The sequence below is a fragment of the Heterodontus francisci genome, chromosome 36 (assembly GCF_036365525.1).
Source record: "Heterodontus francisci isolate sHetFra1 chromosome 36, sHetFra1.hap1, whole genome shotgun sequence".
NCBI lineage: Eukaryota > Metazoa > Chordata > Chondrichthyes > Heterodontiformes > Heterodontidae > Heterodontus > Heterodontus francisci.
In genome coordinates this window covers 16,260,435-16,278,804 of record NC_090406.1, presented here as the reverse complement: position 1 = coordinate 16,278,804, position 18,370 = coordinate 16,260,435, and the positions used below count along the sequence as shown (strand labels likewise).

The 18,370-nt window shown below is 44.9% G+C and overlaps 1 protein-coding gene across 1 annotated transcript in view; it reads right to left on the bottom strand.

The window, feature by feature from the left end:
* The window catches only part of LOC137351360 (potassium/sodium hyperpolarization-activated cyclic nucleotide-gated channel 2-like), a 139,221-nt gene that overhangs the window by 30,396 nt on the left and 90,455 nt on the right, over window positions 1-18,370 (bottom strand). The window contains exon 5 of the mRNA XM_068015807.1: window positions 363-509. Coding sequence (XP_067871908.1) covers window positions 363-509 — 147 coding nt within the window. The remainder of the gene's footprint in view (window positions 1-362; window positions 510-18,370) is intronic.

Sequence of the window (18,370 nt, the reverse complement as noted above, 5' to 3'; positions counted from 1 at the left end):
GCTCGGAATCTGACAGAGTTCATTCAGCATTTCATCCTTCCAAGATAGATGAAAATAGTACATGGGAGGTTACAGAATACAGGGGAGCCCAGGGATTTTGAGCACATCTTGTTAAATTGTCACAAGAGCTATCTTTGAACACTACTGACTGTTAGCAGTTGAAATGAACAACAGCACTGCCCCATGCTAGTATCTGGTGCTGATAAGGTAAGTTTCTCTCATCTTATTTGCAGACTGGTCTCATAAGTGTCTCATGCAATATTCAATTAAGTGTCCTAACAAATTATAGTTGTGAACTTGTCCATAAATGGTTTACGAAATTAAAATACTTAACATATAGGTGCTTATAAATTTCAACTTACTTCTCTAAGTGGTTCATTTAGCTCTCCCAGTATATTGTCCTCATCAAACATTTTTCCCTGGTAACGATGTTCATAATAGTCATGAATCTTTTGCCGGAAGTCAGCAGGTAACTTGTGAAAAGACATGTACTGCTCCACTTGCTTGTACTGTACAGAAAGAAAGCCTGTCATTGGATACAGCATAGTTTCAGTCAAGTAGAAAATAGTGCTAATTGGAAATGTAAAATTACTGAGCATGAAACACTCTTACTGGGGAGAGGCATGTATCAAATCAGGAACAAAGATGACCTTATGACAGAAATGATTTGCAGTCAACAGGTATAAACAACTCACTTGCTAATACCATGGAGAAAATAAATCGAGGTCATAATTCAATATCTGTGCCAAACTATAATACTCTAATGCATGTAATGTGTTATCACAGACAGAATAGAAGATGGTGCACAAATTCATATTTAAGCATTTAGAATAATTCATCACAATTCACCTTGGATGTATTATGCATTTGTATGCTGGAGTTCATTTTTCACAGTTCTGTTATAAATCACAAGATTTCATACTTCATGTTGGAAATTATTTCTGGACTGCAGGAATCAACATTTAGTCCATTACTACATTTCTGATATATATTGCACAAGATCAAATCCTTGGCTCCTGTAATTTCCAACAGCATGATTCCAATTAAACGTTTACACTTTTTAAAATCTTTTGTTGTATTTTTCAAATGGTGACAGAATATTACTAATAGGGTAATACCATCTTCTGATAATATTGTAAAATAATGGCCAAACAAGGGTAACTTTCAGAGTCTATGAAACCAGTGAGGGGTCTCACGGCATGCATAAATATTAATGGCTTTCCCAATAAAGGTTTCCACTGGAAAAGGCACCCCCACCCATAGTCTCAGCTCAGAAAATTGACTGTAAGCTTTATGCACTATGTACACACCACAAATAGAGGAGCACAAGAAAAATGTACAAATATTCTGAAATGGAATGAACTCCAGAATAATTATAAAAGTCAATCTTTGTTAAATGAAGAAGCTGTTTACTAAAATTTTGAATCATGCATTAGGAATTCAATATTGGTAAGAATTCTTTTCTGCACATTTGTTCTTCTATAATTTTGACTGAATGGCAGATTTTCCAAAAGTGCACAGTGTGCAACATACAATCTAGATCTTGGGAATAGCAAAGTTATGGGTTGAAAATGTCCAGTTAACAGGAAGTTACAGCTAAATTATTTAGTCAATAGAAATGTATAAAATTGGTGTCTGACTTTTAGCAAGGTAGTACGGGACAATCTGATTAGATGGGCAAATCTGAACAACTCAAATAGAGTTTGGCATTTTGGGGCAAATGTTGTGAGGCAACATTCCAGGTGCGGAGTCTCACTCAATAAGAAGACAGTTCAAGTATTCATTACAATTAACAACTACAAAATTGGGTGGATGAGCTGCAATTTGAGCATGCTGGCCTTTGTGTCTGATTTGCCAATCTGCTGAGAAATCATTTAAATGGTAGATTTTATTTACTAATTGTTCATTTGTTACATTTTTATAACAGGCTACTCAGACGAAGCTTTGAAACTCTGGGAATTTGTAATATAAATTAGCTAATTTATTTCCAGGTGTACCAATGAGAACACAGATACACAGACACGATGGGCTGAATTTTATTCTCCCGCCGCTAGGAGTGGCAAAAAAAAATGGCGGCCCACACATCCACGATCTACCGCGTGGTGGCTCAAGATAATACATCGGTCGGGCCATACCCCCAATCACGTGGTGGACGTGGGCTCTGCGATGCCGGCTACAGTGCCAGCTGCCTGAGTGCAGATGCTGGTGCCATTTTTAATATTTAAATATTTAAAACCGTACCCACCCCAGTACAATGCAATAAAAAATATTGCCCCTTCCCCCCTAAAATAACATTTACAAATAATAGTTGCCCTTTCCAACGCCCTCCCCACTCCCACAAGACTTACATGCAAGACTTGAATTTCCCACCACCCCCCCCCCACCCACAAACTGTTTAAGATGCAGAGATCACCCCTTCTCCCCCTCCCCTACACTATCAATGCACTTCTGACCCCATACCACCACCCCCCGCCACACCCCCAACTACACTGAAAAGTCTAAGTTCCCCTTCCCCACCTCGGTCGTACCAGCTTTCCCTGGACGGGAAAGTGAAGTTGGGTGAGTACCGGCCGCTGTTGAGAAGATACTGGGCAGCAGGTAAGAACACTATTTTATTTAAATGTATTCATTTTCTTAGTTTACATATTCAAAGTCGGGTCCCATCCCCCAGTGACGGGGGGTGGGAGCCGCCACGGAGCCTCGCTGCCGCCGGGAGGATCGGGCCCGGCACTCCTGGTGTCGGGCACCATGGCGGGCCGCCCTGGTGGATCCAGACATTGGGACCTCAACAAAATCCAGCTCGATGATGTACAGAGTCCTCATCACCAATCACCCTACACTACAGCATGATGTCAGTTGTCCAGCATGATGTCAGTTGTCCAGCAACTGTCCTGAGCTCAAAATTAAGTTGGGATTTTTTTTTTCGGTTGCATACATCACACAATGACTATATCTGCTGATACGTATCATGTTTCACTCCAAGCAGAACCAACCTATTGCCAGAACACGCAATCCCTTCTGTCACATTACTCGTAAGTAGTACTATTCATCAATTGGTTATGTTGTATATGTATTATAATTCATAGATTTTGGGCATTAAAGGGCTAAAATATTAAACCTATATGCTGGTAGGGGTACGTAGGCAGCTGGAGGGGTATGCAATAAGTAAAGTTTGGGAACCTCTGGTCTAAAACAAGGGGACATTGATTAAATGTAAGAGATTTAGAACAGAACAGGAGAAACCTTCTTTACATAGAGGATTGAGAGACTATGCAACGAACTACCGAAGTTAGTGATTGAAGCAAAGACCATGTCAATATTTAAGAATAGGTTAGATAGGCGATTGAAGAAAAAGGCAATAATGGAATATGGCAACAGAATGGACATTTGGGATTAGGACTACTACTCATGGGGAGAATAAACATTAACACCGGACCAAACAGTCTGCTTGTGTGTTGCAATTACTATGCAATTCTATTGTTCTTACCGCTTTTGATGCAATTATGATTACCCAACTGATAATTACAATATTCTGCAATCGCACTGTATTGAACACTAAGATTTGTACTGTTCTATCTTAACCATCTGTTATTATCATAGTAAATTAAAGATGTAACCCCTTATGTTTTTCTCTACCCAGCTACATCACATTGTTAAGGCACGGTAGACCAATTTTCCAATTATTGTCCAGAGGAGGAGGCAATTAGAAGAATCCCTTTTTGTGACTTCACACATATTCAAGCACAACATGCCTTTCTTCAGGCCAGGGGCTTTAATTACACACCAATACAAATATGATGATGGTGTACATTCTATATATAAACGCAAACGCATTTTGAGACAGATATACAATACATAAATAATACAATGTTATTGTACTCACTAAAGCATAAGCCTGAAAATTAGACATAAAATAATCTTACGCATTTATTCAATGTTGCAATAAAGTTGAAATTCCAATTATAACAAAAAGAGCAAGGAATTTTTTTTCCTCCATAATCAATGGCCACTAATAAATCATGGGAACATTCAGTTTTAAAGCCTCTGATTTTGTTGACCAGTTGTGAAGTATGAAGGAAAGTGGATGTTTATCTGTCTTTGTCAAAGGAATTTCACCTGTGTAGTGGAAGACAATTGCTCAAGCTTGCCTTTTGGTGAATGAAAACATTTATTTCAAATGGTGTCACCCATGACTCTGTGGGTAACACTTTCACCTCTAAGTTAGCTGGTTGTGGTTTTAAGCTCCACTCTAGGACTTGAGCGCATAATCTAGGTTGGCACTGCAGCACAGTACTGAGGGTGTGCTGCACTGTCGGAGGTGCCATCTTACAGATGAGACATTAAATAGGGTTCCTATCTGCTCTCTTAGGGAGATGTAAAAGATCCCTTTGAACTGTTCAAAGCAGAGCAGGGGAATTCTCCTGGAGTCTTGATGACCATTTATCCCTGAGCCAATACCATAGCATGATCTGACCATTTATTTCATTGCTATTTGTGGGGCCATGTTGTGTGAAAATTAGCTCCCTTGTGCTCCACTTTACAACAGTGACCGTACTTCAAGAAAACTTCATTAGCTGTAAAACTTTTTGGGATGCCATGAGATCATGAAAGACATTATATAAATACAGATTCTTTCTTTCTTTATGGTGATAAGTACATGGATCTTTTCTCTGCTAAGTGCATCTCTCCACGTCAGGCACTGTTACTTAGCTATCTATCCTTTGTCCCAGTAATGATGGCCACTACTGTCCATTTGAAACACAGTTTACTAGTATTGTACTGGTTTTTCCGAGGCGGCACAACTCTTTGGATGAAAAATCAGTTTAAAGAAAACTGAGGTCCTGCATCAGCCTTCACCCCAAGAAGAATACAGACCACCAAGCATTGTCATCGTGGGAATCGAGCTGAATGCCGTCAAGCAATTTACTTATTTGGGGAGCGTCATCTCGTATGATGCCACCATAGACAAGGAAGTGGAAGTAGGCTCTCAAAAGCAAACAGTACATTCGGCAGACTCTACGGACAAGTATGGAGCAACCACAGCCTCAGAGCACAAACCAAACTCAAAGTGTACAAAGCCATAGTCCTCGCCACCATTCTATATGGCACCAAGTCATGGGTCCTACACAGCTGTCATGTATTCCTTCTAGAGCACGTACATCAGCGCTGCCTCCACAGCATCCTCAGGTTCCGCTGGCAGGACCGCATTACAAACATTGAAGTCCTGGAAAAGGCAAACATCACCAGCACCAATGCCATCCTCCTGCAAAGCCAATTGTGTTGGGCGGGTCATGTTGCCCAGATGGACAACAGTCGCCTGCCCAAGATCGTGTTGTATGGAGAGCTGACCATGGGTAAAAAGGACAGACCCCATGTAAACGTTTCAGGGACTCTCTGAAGAAGTCCCTCTCTGTGTGCCACATCGATCATCGCCAGTCGGAAGTGCAGGCTTAGTTTGTGATGTCTGGAGATGCTACATCAAGAGGGCTACAGACGCTTTTGAGAACTGAGTGAAGAACCAGCATGAAAGTGAAAAGGAGGAGAAGGATAGATTCATTTTCCCCCAGCAGCGACTACACCTTCATTCGCACCCACTGTGGGAGAATCTGCCAGTCACAGATAGGCTTGAATAGCCACGAGCAGGCCAGCAACTGATGAACACAACCTTCCCAAAATCTTCATCAGTGAAGAAATACCAAGAAGAAGAGATGATAATAATGAAACCCTGCAGCTGGAAGCAATTTTTCACTGCAATAGAGAATGGTGTGAGTACAGGCCCACAGCAGACCACAGAATTGGTGTGATCCCAGAAGGGGGCAGTTTCAGTGAAACCAGATAAGAATTTTCAATACTGTGTTAAAGAGATCACTGAAACTCTGGGCTGGAGTTTAAAAGCAGGTTGAGATCGGGATCGGAGGCTAGCGGGCCACAATTTCATACTGCCGGCAGTCATGCCAGTTCGGTGCTCTAATCCCGACCCCGATCCATTTTTGTAGAGGCCGGGTAGGGGTCTGAATGGCTACCAACCGCAAGGTAGCCAATTGAGGGCATTTAGGGCCAATTAATAGGCCTCATTCCCACGCCGATTGGAATTTCCAGTCAGCAATGCAGATGAGAGACATCGGCTTACACCACGGCCAGGTAAACATGGCAGGCTCACGTCGGGAAATATATATATTTAGTAATGCTTTATCCCTTGAGGGACCCCCACCAGCCCTGACAGTCAAGGCTGCCAGGCCACAGTTGTAGCTGCTGGTTTCCCCTCCATCATCACGATCAGGCAGCTGTGGCCGTTTAAAATTTTGAAAAAACTGACCTCTTCTTCAGAGAGTGCCTCCATATTGAGGTGCCCTCTCTCTCCATCACGAATCAGCAGCTCCCACCTCAGCCGGTAGGGCTGCCAATGTGTCAGTGCGGGAGGGCCTTCCATTGCCCTCCAGCCTCGACAGCTGGCCCGTGTCCTTAATTGGATGGCGAGCTGTCTTCCTGCCATTGATTAGCCTTGTCTGGAACACACCGTGTGGGGTTGTGACCTGGTACTGGTCCCGACGTCCGGTTCCTGAAACTGGACTAAACATTCAGCCCCCTATGTTGGCAGATGCTCCTGTCTGTGCTTCAGCAGGCAGTTGCAGCAGCAGAACAGTTAGAATTTTAGCAAATTACTCATTTTCCTGCAGTACAGAGCATCATTGACTGCATCTCTATAACCATTTGTATGACCATCAATAATCCTATACATATCTAAATAGGAAGGGATATTCTTCCACTAACATGCAAATATGCCCCAAGAGAAAAGAATACACATCAACAGATGCTTCTCTTGGTGTGTGCTTTATGTTTTAATTTTGTCAGGAGCAGGGAGGATATACACCTGGCTCCTTGGAGATATAGTGCAGCCATGACAACAGTATCCCAACGGATCAACTCCTTGGTACAATTGGTTAGATGCTGACATTTTCACCTTTGGGACTTGGATGATAAGACGAATGTCTACTCTGTCTGCTGACTGTGGTGGTCTCACATCACTACCTGGCAGATATGGGCTGACACCACAACACTCCCTAACTTGTCAGTAATTAGCAACCACATTAGAGGTCACAGGATGGCTGGTATGGGAGATGAAAAAAGTGTCACACTAATGCAGTGTTAGCTCATCTCAGGTTGGGGCTGAAACATATTGGAAGGGGAGAGGAGATGGACTTTTACTGTACATCTGTTTGTGCTGTACCTGACGTGAGGGTGTGCTTGATGCTGACACTGGCTGCTTAAAATGGGAAGAGCTCCAGTTCCCCAGCATTAACATCCCTCACCTTGATGAGCACAATAACCCACTGGAGATCACAGCGTAGATTTTCAACTTGCCGTCCATTGTAAAACCAATGTTGCAGATTGGTCTACTGTTATAAAGCCATTTAAGTTTCATTTCAATTGCCATAAGTACCCTGTGGGGTTTAATGGCATCAGTGGTCTGAGTGTCTTACATTCATAGTTGACTCATGCTGCTCTATATCTATTTTCATGTTAGTGTAAAGCATATCATCGCCTTGTGATCTGAACTGGACAATCATGTCCATCGCACAAATGTGGCTTCAACATCTCTGAAGGTGAACCAAGAAAACACTTAATGAGAGAAAGTCTGATATGAAGACACAACTTGCTTTATTTCACCGTAAGGTAAACACACAGAGCAGCTGTTATAATCAAACTCACTTAATCCAGTCAGTACAACTTAACACTGCATAATGGTAGAAAGTAAAGAATACTCGATGCTTCCCCACATCTCTGAATCACCTTACTTGACAAACAAGATGACTATTAGCTGTTCCCCAGTAACTTCTGACCTCTTAGTCTCGGCGGAGGGCTTTGGAGCTTTCTCTTCAAAACTCCAACTGTCTCTGCAGCATCCTTTGTCATGGAGCTTCAGGTGCCTGCTTGTGTCCCTACATTTGTTTTATATCACTCATTGTTCACAGCCACAATTAGAGATCAAATTCTTTTTAATACAGTGGGTGCGAGCTGTTTATCAGTTACTGAGCTAACATTAATCAAGCTAACAAAATGCTTATTATTTACTGCCTATGAGGAAACAACATCAAAGAAATACCATTAACAGTTTAACTATCTATTGGACCAGCTTATTTAAATACTCCATATTTCTTTAAAAGTAATTCATTTTTGCCAAGTCCTCGCTGGAAATTAAAGCAGAAAATGTTGAAAATACTCAGCAGGCCAGGCAGCATCTGTGGAGCGAGGAACAGAGTTAACAGGTTGAATTTCCCTGGCCGTGTCGGTACAGCTTCCCAACACATTCCCGTCTCCAGGGAACTTTCCCGAGGTGGCCTGGGAAGTGGATTAGCACAGAGGCGGGCAGCCAATTAACATGGGTAAGGTCCCAATTTGGGGCGATTTTGCGGCCTCATCAGCATTTTACTGGTGGCAGAGTGCCCCCCCCCACCCCCCACCCCCTCCATGCGTGGAGGCCGCCAGCTCAATGGAGGTGGACTCCCTGTGGCAGGTTGGTGGGCCATTGCAGCCAGCGTTTCCAGGCCCCAGTGACAGGGCTGCGGCCGGAAACGCCACACTTGCTAGAGGGGATTACCCCTCCACTCCAAGGGGGCCTACCAGCTTTGCCCCTCTGAATTATTTATTTACTGATATGCCTCCAAGGGCACTTCCATGTTGAGATTCCCTCATGAACCCTGACCTGCCTCAGCAGTCCCACCTCTCCCAGTTAGGCTGCCAAAGCTCCAGAGCTGCCGGCCCAGCATTGGGATCGTGCCCACCGTCCTGAATAGGACAGCGAGTGTGGAGGTGGCGAAATAGGAGACCGTCTCCAGGAAGATTGCGATATCGGTCTCACTGCAGTCAAATGTGAGCCGGAGACCCCATTCGGTTCCAAAGTCACAACCCAACATTTCAGATGATCTTTTATCAGAATCGGCTGATGAAAGGTCACCGACCGTGAAATGTTGGCCCACATTTTACCACAGGCATCACGGCCCCGATGTCACAGTTAAAAAACGGATTCAGAGCCTGCACATGCCGGCACTGGGACCTGCTCGGTAATTTTACCACAGGCAGCCTCCTGATTGGCTGCTAGCTGGCCCACCAGCCAATTAAGGACAAAGGACGGGCTGCTGATCGTGCCGGCCCAATCAGAGGGCAGGCTCCTAATGTTGCCGGCCCAATCAGAGGGCGGGCTCCTGATGTTGCTGGCCCAATCAGAGGGCCAGCATCTCTGAAGACTCAGCAGTGCTACTGGGCGAGCTGGTCATTACTGAGGTATGCAGGAGATCTCAGGAGCTAGGCAGGTAAGTAAAAAACAGTTTAAAAATCACAGGGCCCAGTGACAGAGGAGAAGCCCCTCCGCGGAGATCGTTGGGCCCGAAGGGATTGCCTTCCCTGCCATCTTGTGCCATGGAGCCTGGCCCCTGGAGGTTCCACAGGGAAATTTAGCTGGCCGCCTCCCCACGCGGCAGGGTTCACTCCGCCGTCAGCAAGATGCTGACCGCACCATAAAATTTATTTATTTTATTTATTTAGAATTACAGCACTGAAACAGGCCCTTCGGCCCACCGAGTCCGTGCCAACCAAGAACCGCCCATCCATACCAACCCTACAGTAATCCCACATTCCCTACCACCTACCTACACTAGGGGCAATCCACAATGGCCAATTCACCTATCACCTTTAATGGTCCCTTTAATTATGTTAATCATCTGCCCACTCATGGAGGCAGTCTCTCTGCTTCCAGTCCCACCACTAGGAAAATGCCCCAGTGGCAGGACTGCGTCAGGGAGCTAATCCAGTGTAGCTGCCCACAATTGTACCAGTTGACTCCCCTCCCCCGGTGCCTCCTTGGGAGGCTGGTAAAATTCTGGCTGTTTACACTGTTTTTCTCTCCCAGATGCTGCCTGAGTATTTCCAGCATTTTCTGTTTTTATTTCCGACTTCCAGCATCTGCAGTATTTTGCTTTTGTATTAGCTTCTCTGTGGGAAACTGTTTAAGAAATTACAAAATGTGGTACCTTTGTTATACCAGAACTAATGTGCTTATCTTACTGCTGCAGTAGGAATTATGGTACACAGCCACCGATATGCTGCAAACAGAATAGGCCAGATTTTGTTCCAGTGATGGGGGTCCCAGCGTCAGACCGAAGGCAGGGTGGCGACCTCATCTCAGCCCTCCGGTGGCCTCCTGTTGCTATTTCCCCTGTTGGGGACAACGCTCCATTAAGGGACGAGCTTCCCCCTCCAGAGCTGCTGTGAGTGCTGGCCACTGCTGGTACTGCAGGAGGCCCTGCAGAGGAGAAGACTGGAGAAGACCCCAGGAGAGGGGTTAGCTTCACCGGGGCCATTCAGGCGAGGCAGACGAGGGGTGGTGTGGGGACGTTGAGGGTGGGGGATAGTCTTCTTGGGCTTGGGGTGGGGTGCGGGGGGTGGGGAGGTTGGATGGTGTGCTGCCGGGGGCCCTCCAGGGGCCATGGATTGCCCCCCAGGGGCCATAGATTACCCCCAAAGGAGGGAACCAACCCCATTAGACTCTACTAAGATGCTGCCAGGCTTTACCTGGCAGCGTCTCCCCATGGTGGTAGGCCCCTCTGCCTTCAACAAAATTGAAGTTGGAGCGGGAAGAGGCCCTCAGGTGCCCATTAATTGGCCACTTAAGTGCTTCAATTGGCCTAGAGTGGGAAGGCCGTCCTTGGCCGTCCCTGCCCCGACAAAATGACAAGGGGCCTGGGTGATGTCGGAAACGGTGCCCCCTGCCATTTTGTTTGCCACCCCTCCCCTAGATCCAAGCTCGCTTCCAAAGACAAAACAAAATTCTGCCCAATGGCTCAGGGCTCACACTGCCTGCCAGTACAGAGATCACTACATAACATATTATATAAATATAATCCATCTCTAGATAGGCTATTCTGGCCTCATGCACTAGCCAATTAAGTTTCCTGTGAATCCAATGTCCCATGTGTCTGCACATAGCTGTCTGAGACAGAGCGCACCTTTGTGTACAGTCAGCATAACCTGGCTGGCATTAATGAAGGTGACATTAATTACTATCTCTCATGTGGGACAGAGAGTATAACAACAGCACTAAGAACATAAGAAATAGGAGGAGTAGACCATAAGGGCCCTCGAGATTCCGCCACTATTCAATACGATCATGACTGATCCTCTGCCGCAACTCCATGTTCCCCCTCCCCATATCTCTTGATCAAATATACTTAACGACGGAGCAGCCACAACCTACTGGGGTAGAGAATTCCAAAGATTCACAACTCTCTGAGTGAAGAGATTTCTCCTCATCTCTGTCCTAAATGATCTACCCCTCATCCAAAGGCTGTGCCCCCAAGTTCTAGATTCCCCAGCCACGGGAAACACCTCTCATTAGGCTAAATGTTACGGGGTTTCCGATGTCAGGCTCTGTGGCGGATGGGGGTGGGGTTGGTGGGGATCGGAAGATGGTTCCAGCAGAGGTCCGCTATGGAACCTGATGCCGGGAAGGCCCAGCCTGATCCTCCTGGCGGTGGCGAGGCTCAGTGGCGGCCCCCCTCTACCCCCCCACTGCTGTGCGATGGGACCTGTGTTTAAATATTTAAATGAATAGATTTTCAATTAACTTGACTCAAATCTCCGGGCCCGCCGCGATCTTCAATGCGGCAGCCGGCACTCCTGTGCCTTCACTTCCCCGTCTGGGGAAAGCAGGCGTGACACTGGTGGGGGAGGGGTGGAATTATGATTTTTAATTCGGGGAGAGGGAACGGGGTCAAATAATCATCAGTGTAGGGGATGGTGGGAAGGGTTGAACGTTAAACTTTTAAAATGGCGCCAGCGCCTGCGCACAGGCAGTTGAGGCCATTGCGGGGAGATCGGCAGGCCGCTCTGCGGCGTGCGGCCCATTTTCTCATCCGCTGCCGGGAGCAGTGGCGGGCTCTTAAATCCGGCCCAGTGGCTATGCTGTCAAGCCTCTTGAGAAGTTTGTATATTTCAATGAGATCACCTCTTAATGTCACCTTCTAAACTCCAGAGAGTATAGGCCCAATTTACTCAGCATCTCATCATGGGACAACCCTCTCATCCCAGGGACCAATCTAGTAAATTCAAGAGAAGTAAAAAACATAAACAACAGCATCATGCAGTCTGAATTCATTATCTGTAAAACCATTTGACCGTTGTAAGAAAGAATTTCTGACTAAAACTATTGAGAGCAGCTCTCTGCAGAAAGGTACATTTTATAAATCTGCACTCTTAGCACAGAGGTGTACCCACCAAAACTGTGTATGGAGTATTTTCTGCTCTGAGGTTAGCAGGTCAAGCAGGAATTTTCCATACATTAAAATGAACTGGAGGATAATCCTGGGGGAACCAGTGACCACAAATGTGCTCCCAGCAAATTAAGCTCCAAGCTGTGATCTCGAGTACTGAAAATCTCCCCTATACCGTTCAGGTTTGGAGAGTGAAATGTTCTGATGTTTTACAAGATACTTGTTTGAACAATATAGGCCATTTTACACTCCACCTTATTTGATTCTCCATTGAAGTCCATTCAGAGTAAAATCAGGTGGGATGTAAAACGGGCAGCTGAGCCAATCCTGATGGTTTCCCATTGCATGGGATAGATTAAAATGACCCCTAATGAGTCTAATCCCAGCAGTAGTGTGATCGTACCTTTGTGCGGTCACATTTCTACATGACAACTTTCAACTATTGCGAGTTTCTTGCTGCTGCTGTCACCCTTCCCATCCAAACAAAGAGTGGGGGGAAATAAGCACCTCAGTATTAAAACACTCAACAAAATCTAACTTTGTAAAAAATAAATTAGCCTAGAAGTTATCGCGTCATGGGGAGGAGTAGGCACTTCCAGTCTAAATCTGACCAGTTAAAATGGATAATCTGCGTTCTGTTTCATCATTTGTTATTTTCCTTTAAGCTTCCTTTCTATCCAGCTGCCTCCATTAAGCAGGAGTCAGCCGCGTGTGGCTTAAAACATTTAATTTGCTAGTACATTTATTCCATAGACTGCACTATGAAAACCAAATTAAAAGATTCATAAAAAATAGACATATCCCAGTGAACCAAAAGTCAGAAATATGAAATAATGTCAAAATTATTTTCCTGATTCTTTTATGTTTTAGAGGTACAAAGTATAATATTCAGAACAAAATTAATACAAATTATAATGCACTCCAGTGAACAAAATGGATCTCACAAATGAAAATCAAACTCAAAGCCAAATATATTGGGCTACAGAGTGAGTTAGGAACATAGGACCAGGAGTAGGCCATTCAGCCTGCCCTGCCATTAAATATGATCATGGCTGATCACCCACTTCAATGCCTTTTTCCCATACTATCCTCTTATCCCCTTATGTCATTTGCATTTAGAAATCTGTCAATCTCTGCTTTAAACATACCCAATGACTGAGCTTCCACAGCCCTCTGGAGTATAAAATTCCAAAGATTCACAACCCTCTGAGTAAAGAAATTTCTCCTCATCTCTGTCCTAAGTGGCTTCCCCCTTATTTTGAAATTGTGTCCCCTGGTTCTAGACTCCCCAACCAGGGGAAACATCTTACCTGTATCTAACCTGTCTATCCCTTTAAGAATTTTCTAGGTTTCAATGAGTTCCCCTCTCATTCTTTGAAACTCTAGAGAATACAGGCCCAGTTTTCCCAATCAATCTTCATAGGACAGTCCCGCCATCCCAGGAACAAGTCTGGTGCAACTTCGTTGCACTCCCTCTGTGATAATAATATCCTTCCTAAGGTAAGGGGACCAAAACTGCACACAGTACTGCAGTGCGGTCTAACCAAGGTTCTATACAATTGAAGCAAGACTTCACTACTCCTCTACTCAAATCCTCTTGTGATAAAGGCTAACATACCATTAGCCTTCCTAATTGCTTGCCGCACCTGCATGTTAGCTTTCAGAGACTTATTAACAAGGCCACCTAGGTCCCTTTGTACATCTACACTTTCTAATCTCTTACCATTTAAGACATACACTGCACATCTATTCCTCCTACCAAAGTGGATAACCTCACATTTTCCCACATTATATTCCATCTGCCACGTTCTTGCCCACTCACTAAATCTGTCCAAATCCCCTTGAAGCCGCTTTGCATCTTCTTCACAACACACATTCCCATCTAGTTTTGTGTCATCCGCGAACTTGGAAATACATTAGGTCCCCAAATTCAAATCATTGATACATATTGTGAACAGCTGGGGCCCAAGCACTGATCCCTGCAGTACCCCACTAGTCACAAACTGCCACTGCAAGGATGATCCATTTATTCCTTCTCTCCACTTTCTGTCTGTTAACCAATCCTTAATCCATGCCAGTATATTACCTCCTATCCCATGTGCTTTAATTTTGCTAAACAACCTCCTGTGGGGAACTTCATCAAAAGCCTTCTGAAAATCCAAGTATACTACATCCACCAACTCCCCTTTATCAATTATACTTGAAACATCCTCAAAACACTACAACAGGTTTATCAAACATGATTTCCCAATCATAAATCCATGTTAACTATGCCCAATCAGATCATTATTATCCAAGTATGCATTTATCACATCCTTTTTATACTAAAGTTTTTATAGTTTTTATATTGAGTCAATAATCTAAAATGGAATTATTAAAGCAAAATCTTTTCTGCTTTTCCAACATTTCAGTAAAAGGCCATACTGGTATAAAAGGCTCCTGTTTATGTTCTGTTCCTAAACCATATACAGGCTTCCAGGGCAGGATTTTGAGCCCCTGCCAGAGCAGGGAACAAAGGTGGGCGGGAGCTAAAAATAGCCCCGCCAGCTGGCATGCCGGATCCCTGGCTCCATCCCACTTCCGGGCTATTTTTGTAGAGGCAGAATGGGGGTGAGGGTTGGTGGCAGGGCTAAATGCCCACACGCAGTGGGCAGGCGATACATCTTGATAAGAGCCTATTAACGCCAACTAAAGGAGGCCAACAGGGATTTTCCAGTCAGCCTCCAGGTCCCAGCAGGTGGCGGGGTCCATTTACACTGCCTGGAGATGGTCTCCTGGCAGCAGGTTAGGGGTGAGGGGGGCAGCGGTCCAAGTAGACCTAGAGGCCCTCCTTGCTTGCCTCAATGCAGGACCAGCCGCAGGTCACCCTGTAAAGGGGCTTCCCCCCCACCACACTTGTGGTCTGGCTGCAAGATCCATTTTTAAATTGAAGTTTTTATAATTTCAAAATTATAAAATTTTGAAGCACCCTCTCCCTTACTTACCCTACAGTCTGCTTCTACTTTTAAGATGGAAGGCCTCTGATTGGCCCTCCAGCTTCCAGAACCCACCCTTTGTCCTTAATTCAACAGTGAGCCCATTTCCAGGCCAATTAAGGGGGCGCCTCCATGGAAATTGAGGCTGGTGACTGTTTTCCCTCAGGGGCGGGTTTGGAACCCAAAAACAGTCCTGATATCGGTTTACAGCCCCCGGAGGGAACATCCTGCCCCCTTTCTTTACTTGATTGAGGGGAAAATCCTGTTTGGATTTCCTTCCTTTAAGATAACCCTTGTGCATTTTCTCTCTGATAGATATTGATAGGCATGAATAATCAAGATTATACCTTCTTCCCCACAATCACTTGTAATGCATTATAAAATTTCTCCATTAAAATAACAAACATTATTGCACAGCATAGGCTATTTCTACACACAGTAAGAAATAACGAAAATTAATCAGAAAGAGTCCGTTCAAGAGCCACTTTCAAACCCATTACTTATAATCCCTCACTACAATTCTGCCTCTACTGTGTAACCATCACCAGCTGTGGGGTTCAATCAATGATTTTCTTTCCTTTTACTGAGGATATTTTCCATTTTTCAAAAAGCAAGAGAATTAATTATTTGTCCATTGTATGTATTGAACACCACAACGGAGATTCCATCTGTGTCATGTTGATTGGAATTATTCATCGCATCAGAACCTACATGGTACCCTCTATTTAATCACGCTTGACTTTTTTTTATGTAGCAGCTGCTGCAGATTTGTAGATTGTCTGATTGTCATGTATTAACTCATATTATTTTGTTAACAAATATATCTGCGCTGATATAGTTTTCTTCAAATAACGTCTCTGGAGATTCTCTCTTCTCAAGAAAAGCTGCGGTGCCTGATCAAAAATTACATTTGGATAAGGCATTTAATAAATAATTTCGGAGAGAAGCTTACACTGTTCTAATACAACCAGGCCAAGAATATAACTTAATCTGGAATATCCAAGTTGGTTCCTGCCTATCCCAATAACTGCCGACAATATTGCATGGAGTCAGATCTGCATGCTTTGCTCTCCAGAAAAACTATGCCTACACCGGTGAAGTCTTTCGAGTGCCCGACAAAGGAAATCAGTAAACAATATAAAGATGATGCTATAACAACACAGAGTAAATAGACAGCAGTTATTTTCCAGAATAAATGATTGCCACCATGGAGCTACTTGACAAATTATTTTCTTATTGGCATTGAGTTCCACTACATTGAGAAATGAATCTGAGTGGTTCAGTTCACTCCTCGGTTTGATGGGTTTTGACAGCACCAAACGACCTTTGAGTTTATTACCTGTATTGTCATCCTTAACCAAGTTGCAACATATTTCCTGAATGGAGAATGTGACCATTCTTCAGTAGATAATGCCCATGTCATGAACTGGATGATCAGTCACTATGCATTGAGTGATTTAAGCTCATACTGCATCTTTTCCTCCTTCATTCTGCAATAAAGCATTAGTTTTCCTTCTTTATAGAATTTAACAATTCTGCTGTGGGTATTTTTATGAAACATAAATGCATTGCCAAGAACAACAGAAGCCAGCTAATTGTGAAGCACGTGCAATAACGCTCCATTCACAAGTACCTAAATAGCCACTTAACAGAAATGGCTGATTTTAAAAAACTGTTTTGTAATCTATCTTTGGATTGACCTATAAGGCTCAGCCTTTCTGAATAGTGAAGTCTGAGGCCGAAATACAACAAAATTAGAACACAGAAACAGGCTATGTGACCCAACTGGTCAGAGAGTCATAATAGAGTCAAAGAGGGGAATTTTATGCTCTCCCCCGCGGTGGGTTTGGCAGCGTGGAGAGCATAAAATCGGGTGGGATGGTAGCCGGGGAGTTGGAGGGGAGCAGGGTACGAAGCAAATTTTTTTTCCGCCTGATATGGAGACTTGGGGGAAGTGTACCAGTGGGCCATCATGTGTTAGAGGGAAAGGTGGACCATAGCAGCTGCAATTTGTGCTTACAGGTGAGTGTTTTTGGGGTTCCAGAAGATGTGAATACATGAAGTTAGATTGACATGTCAGTCACTGGCAGACTGCATGGCTCATGAACCTCAGGTCAGCAGGAGCCTCCCAAGCCTCCCTGGCACCCAACTCCTGCGAACCTCCAAGTGCTTCCCTGACCATCCAGGTGGCCGCACCCCCTCCTCCTCAAACCCAGCACCCTCCCCGTCTGAGGCTGCCTCGTGCTGAACAATTTCCTCAGCATCCAGGGCCTCCCCCCTCAGCAGCGCCAGGTTATGCAAGGCGCAGCAGACAACCACAATGCGAGATGCCCTGGCCAGTGGATACTGAAGGGCGCCACCTGAGTGTTCAAGCACCTAAATCATATCTTCAGCAGACCAATGGTCTGTTCAATCAGGTCTGTTCTTCAGCAGGTAACTCCTGTCACCAAGTCTCCATCCTTGCACGCAGTCGGGGTGGGGGGGTGCGGGGTTGAGGAACGGTGGCATCTGGGAGTTCCGGAGAATGTGTCATGACTGCAGCCAGGATAATAAGCACACACCTACAATATACTTTTGCGGTGGTCACAGACAAGTTGAACATTCATCGAGTGAAATCCCTTCCAGTTAATGGCAGGCCTGCAGGAGCTCTGATGGCCACATGCGTACAGTCAATAACCCAGCGACAGCGCTGAAGCCTCTGGCTCTCTCGGTCTGACTGGTTATATCAGTCATGAACTTGATGTACTGGTTGGCCCGCCTGAATATGGCATCAGTGACCACTTTTACACAGTGATGTGCACTTGATGATGAGATTCCGCACTTGTCTCCTGTGGCGGCCTGGAATGAGCCTGATGCGTAGAGGTTCAGTGTTCCTGCGACCTTTGCAGCCACTGGCATTGGATGGCCACCCACGCAGTTGGAGCTGACCTGTGCTGCCATCATCTCACAGAGATGTTACAGTCTCTCGCGACAGGCGCAGTCTTCTAAGACACTGGCGTTCTGACATCTGCAGAAAGCTGGTACACCCTGCCTGCTGGGTAGACTCATCTCCTCATAGGTCTTTGCACCTGTCCACTTTGTGACCGCCTGCCCCTCCCCCATCACCAGACTGCACCTGCAGGTGGCCAG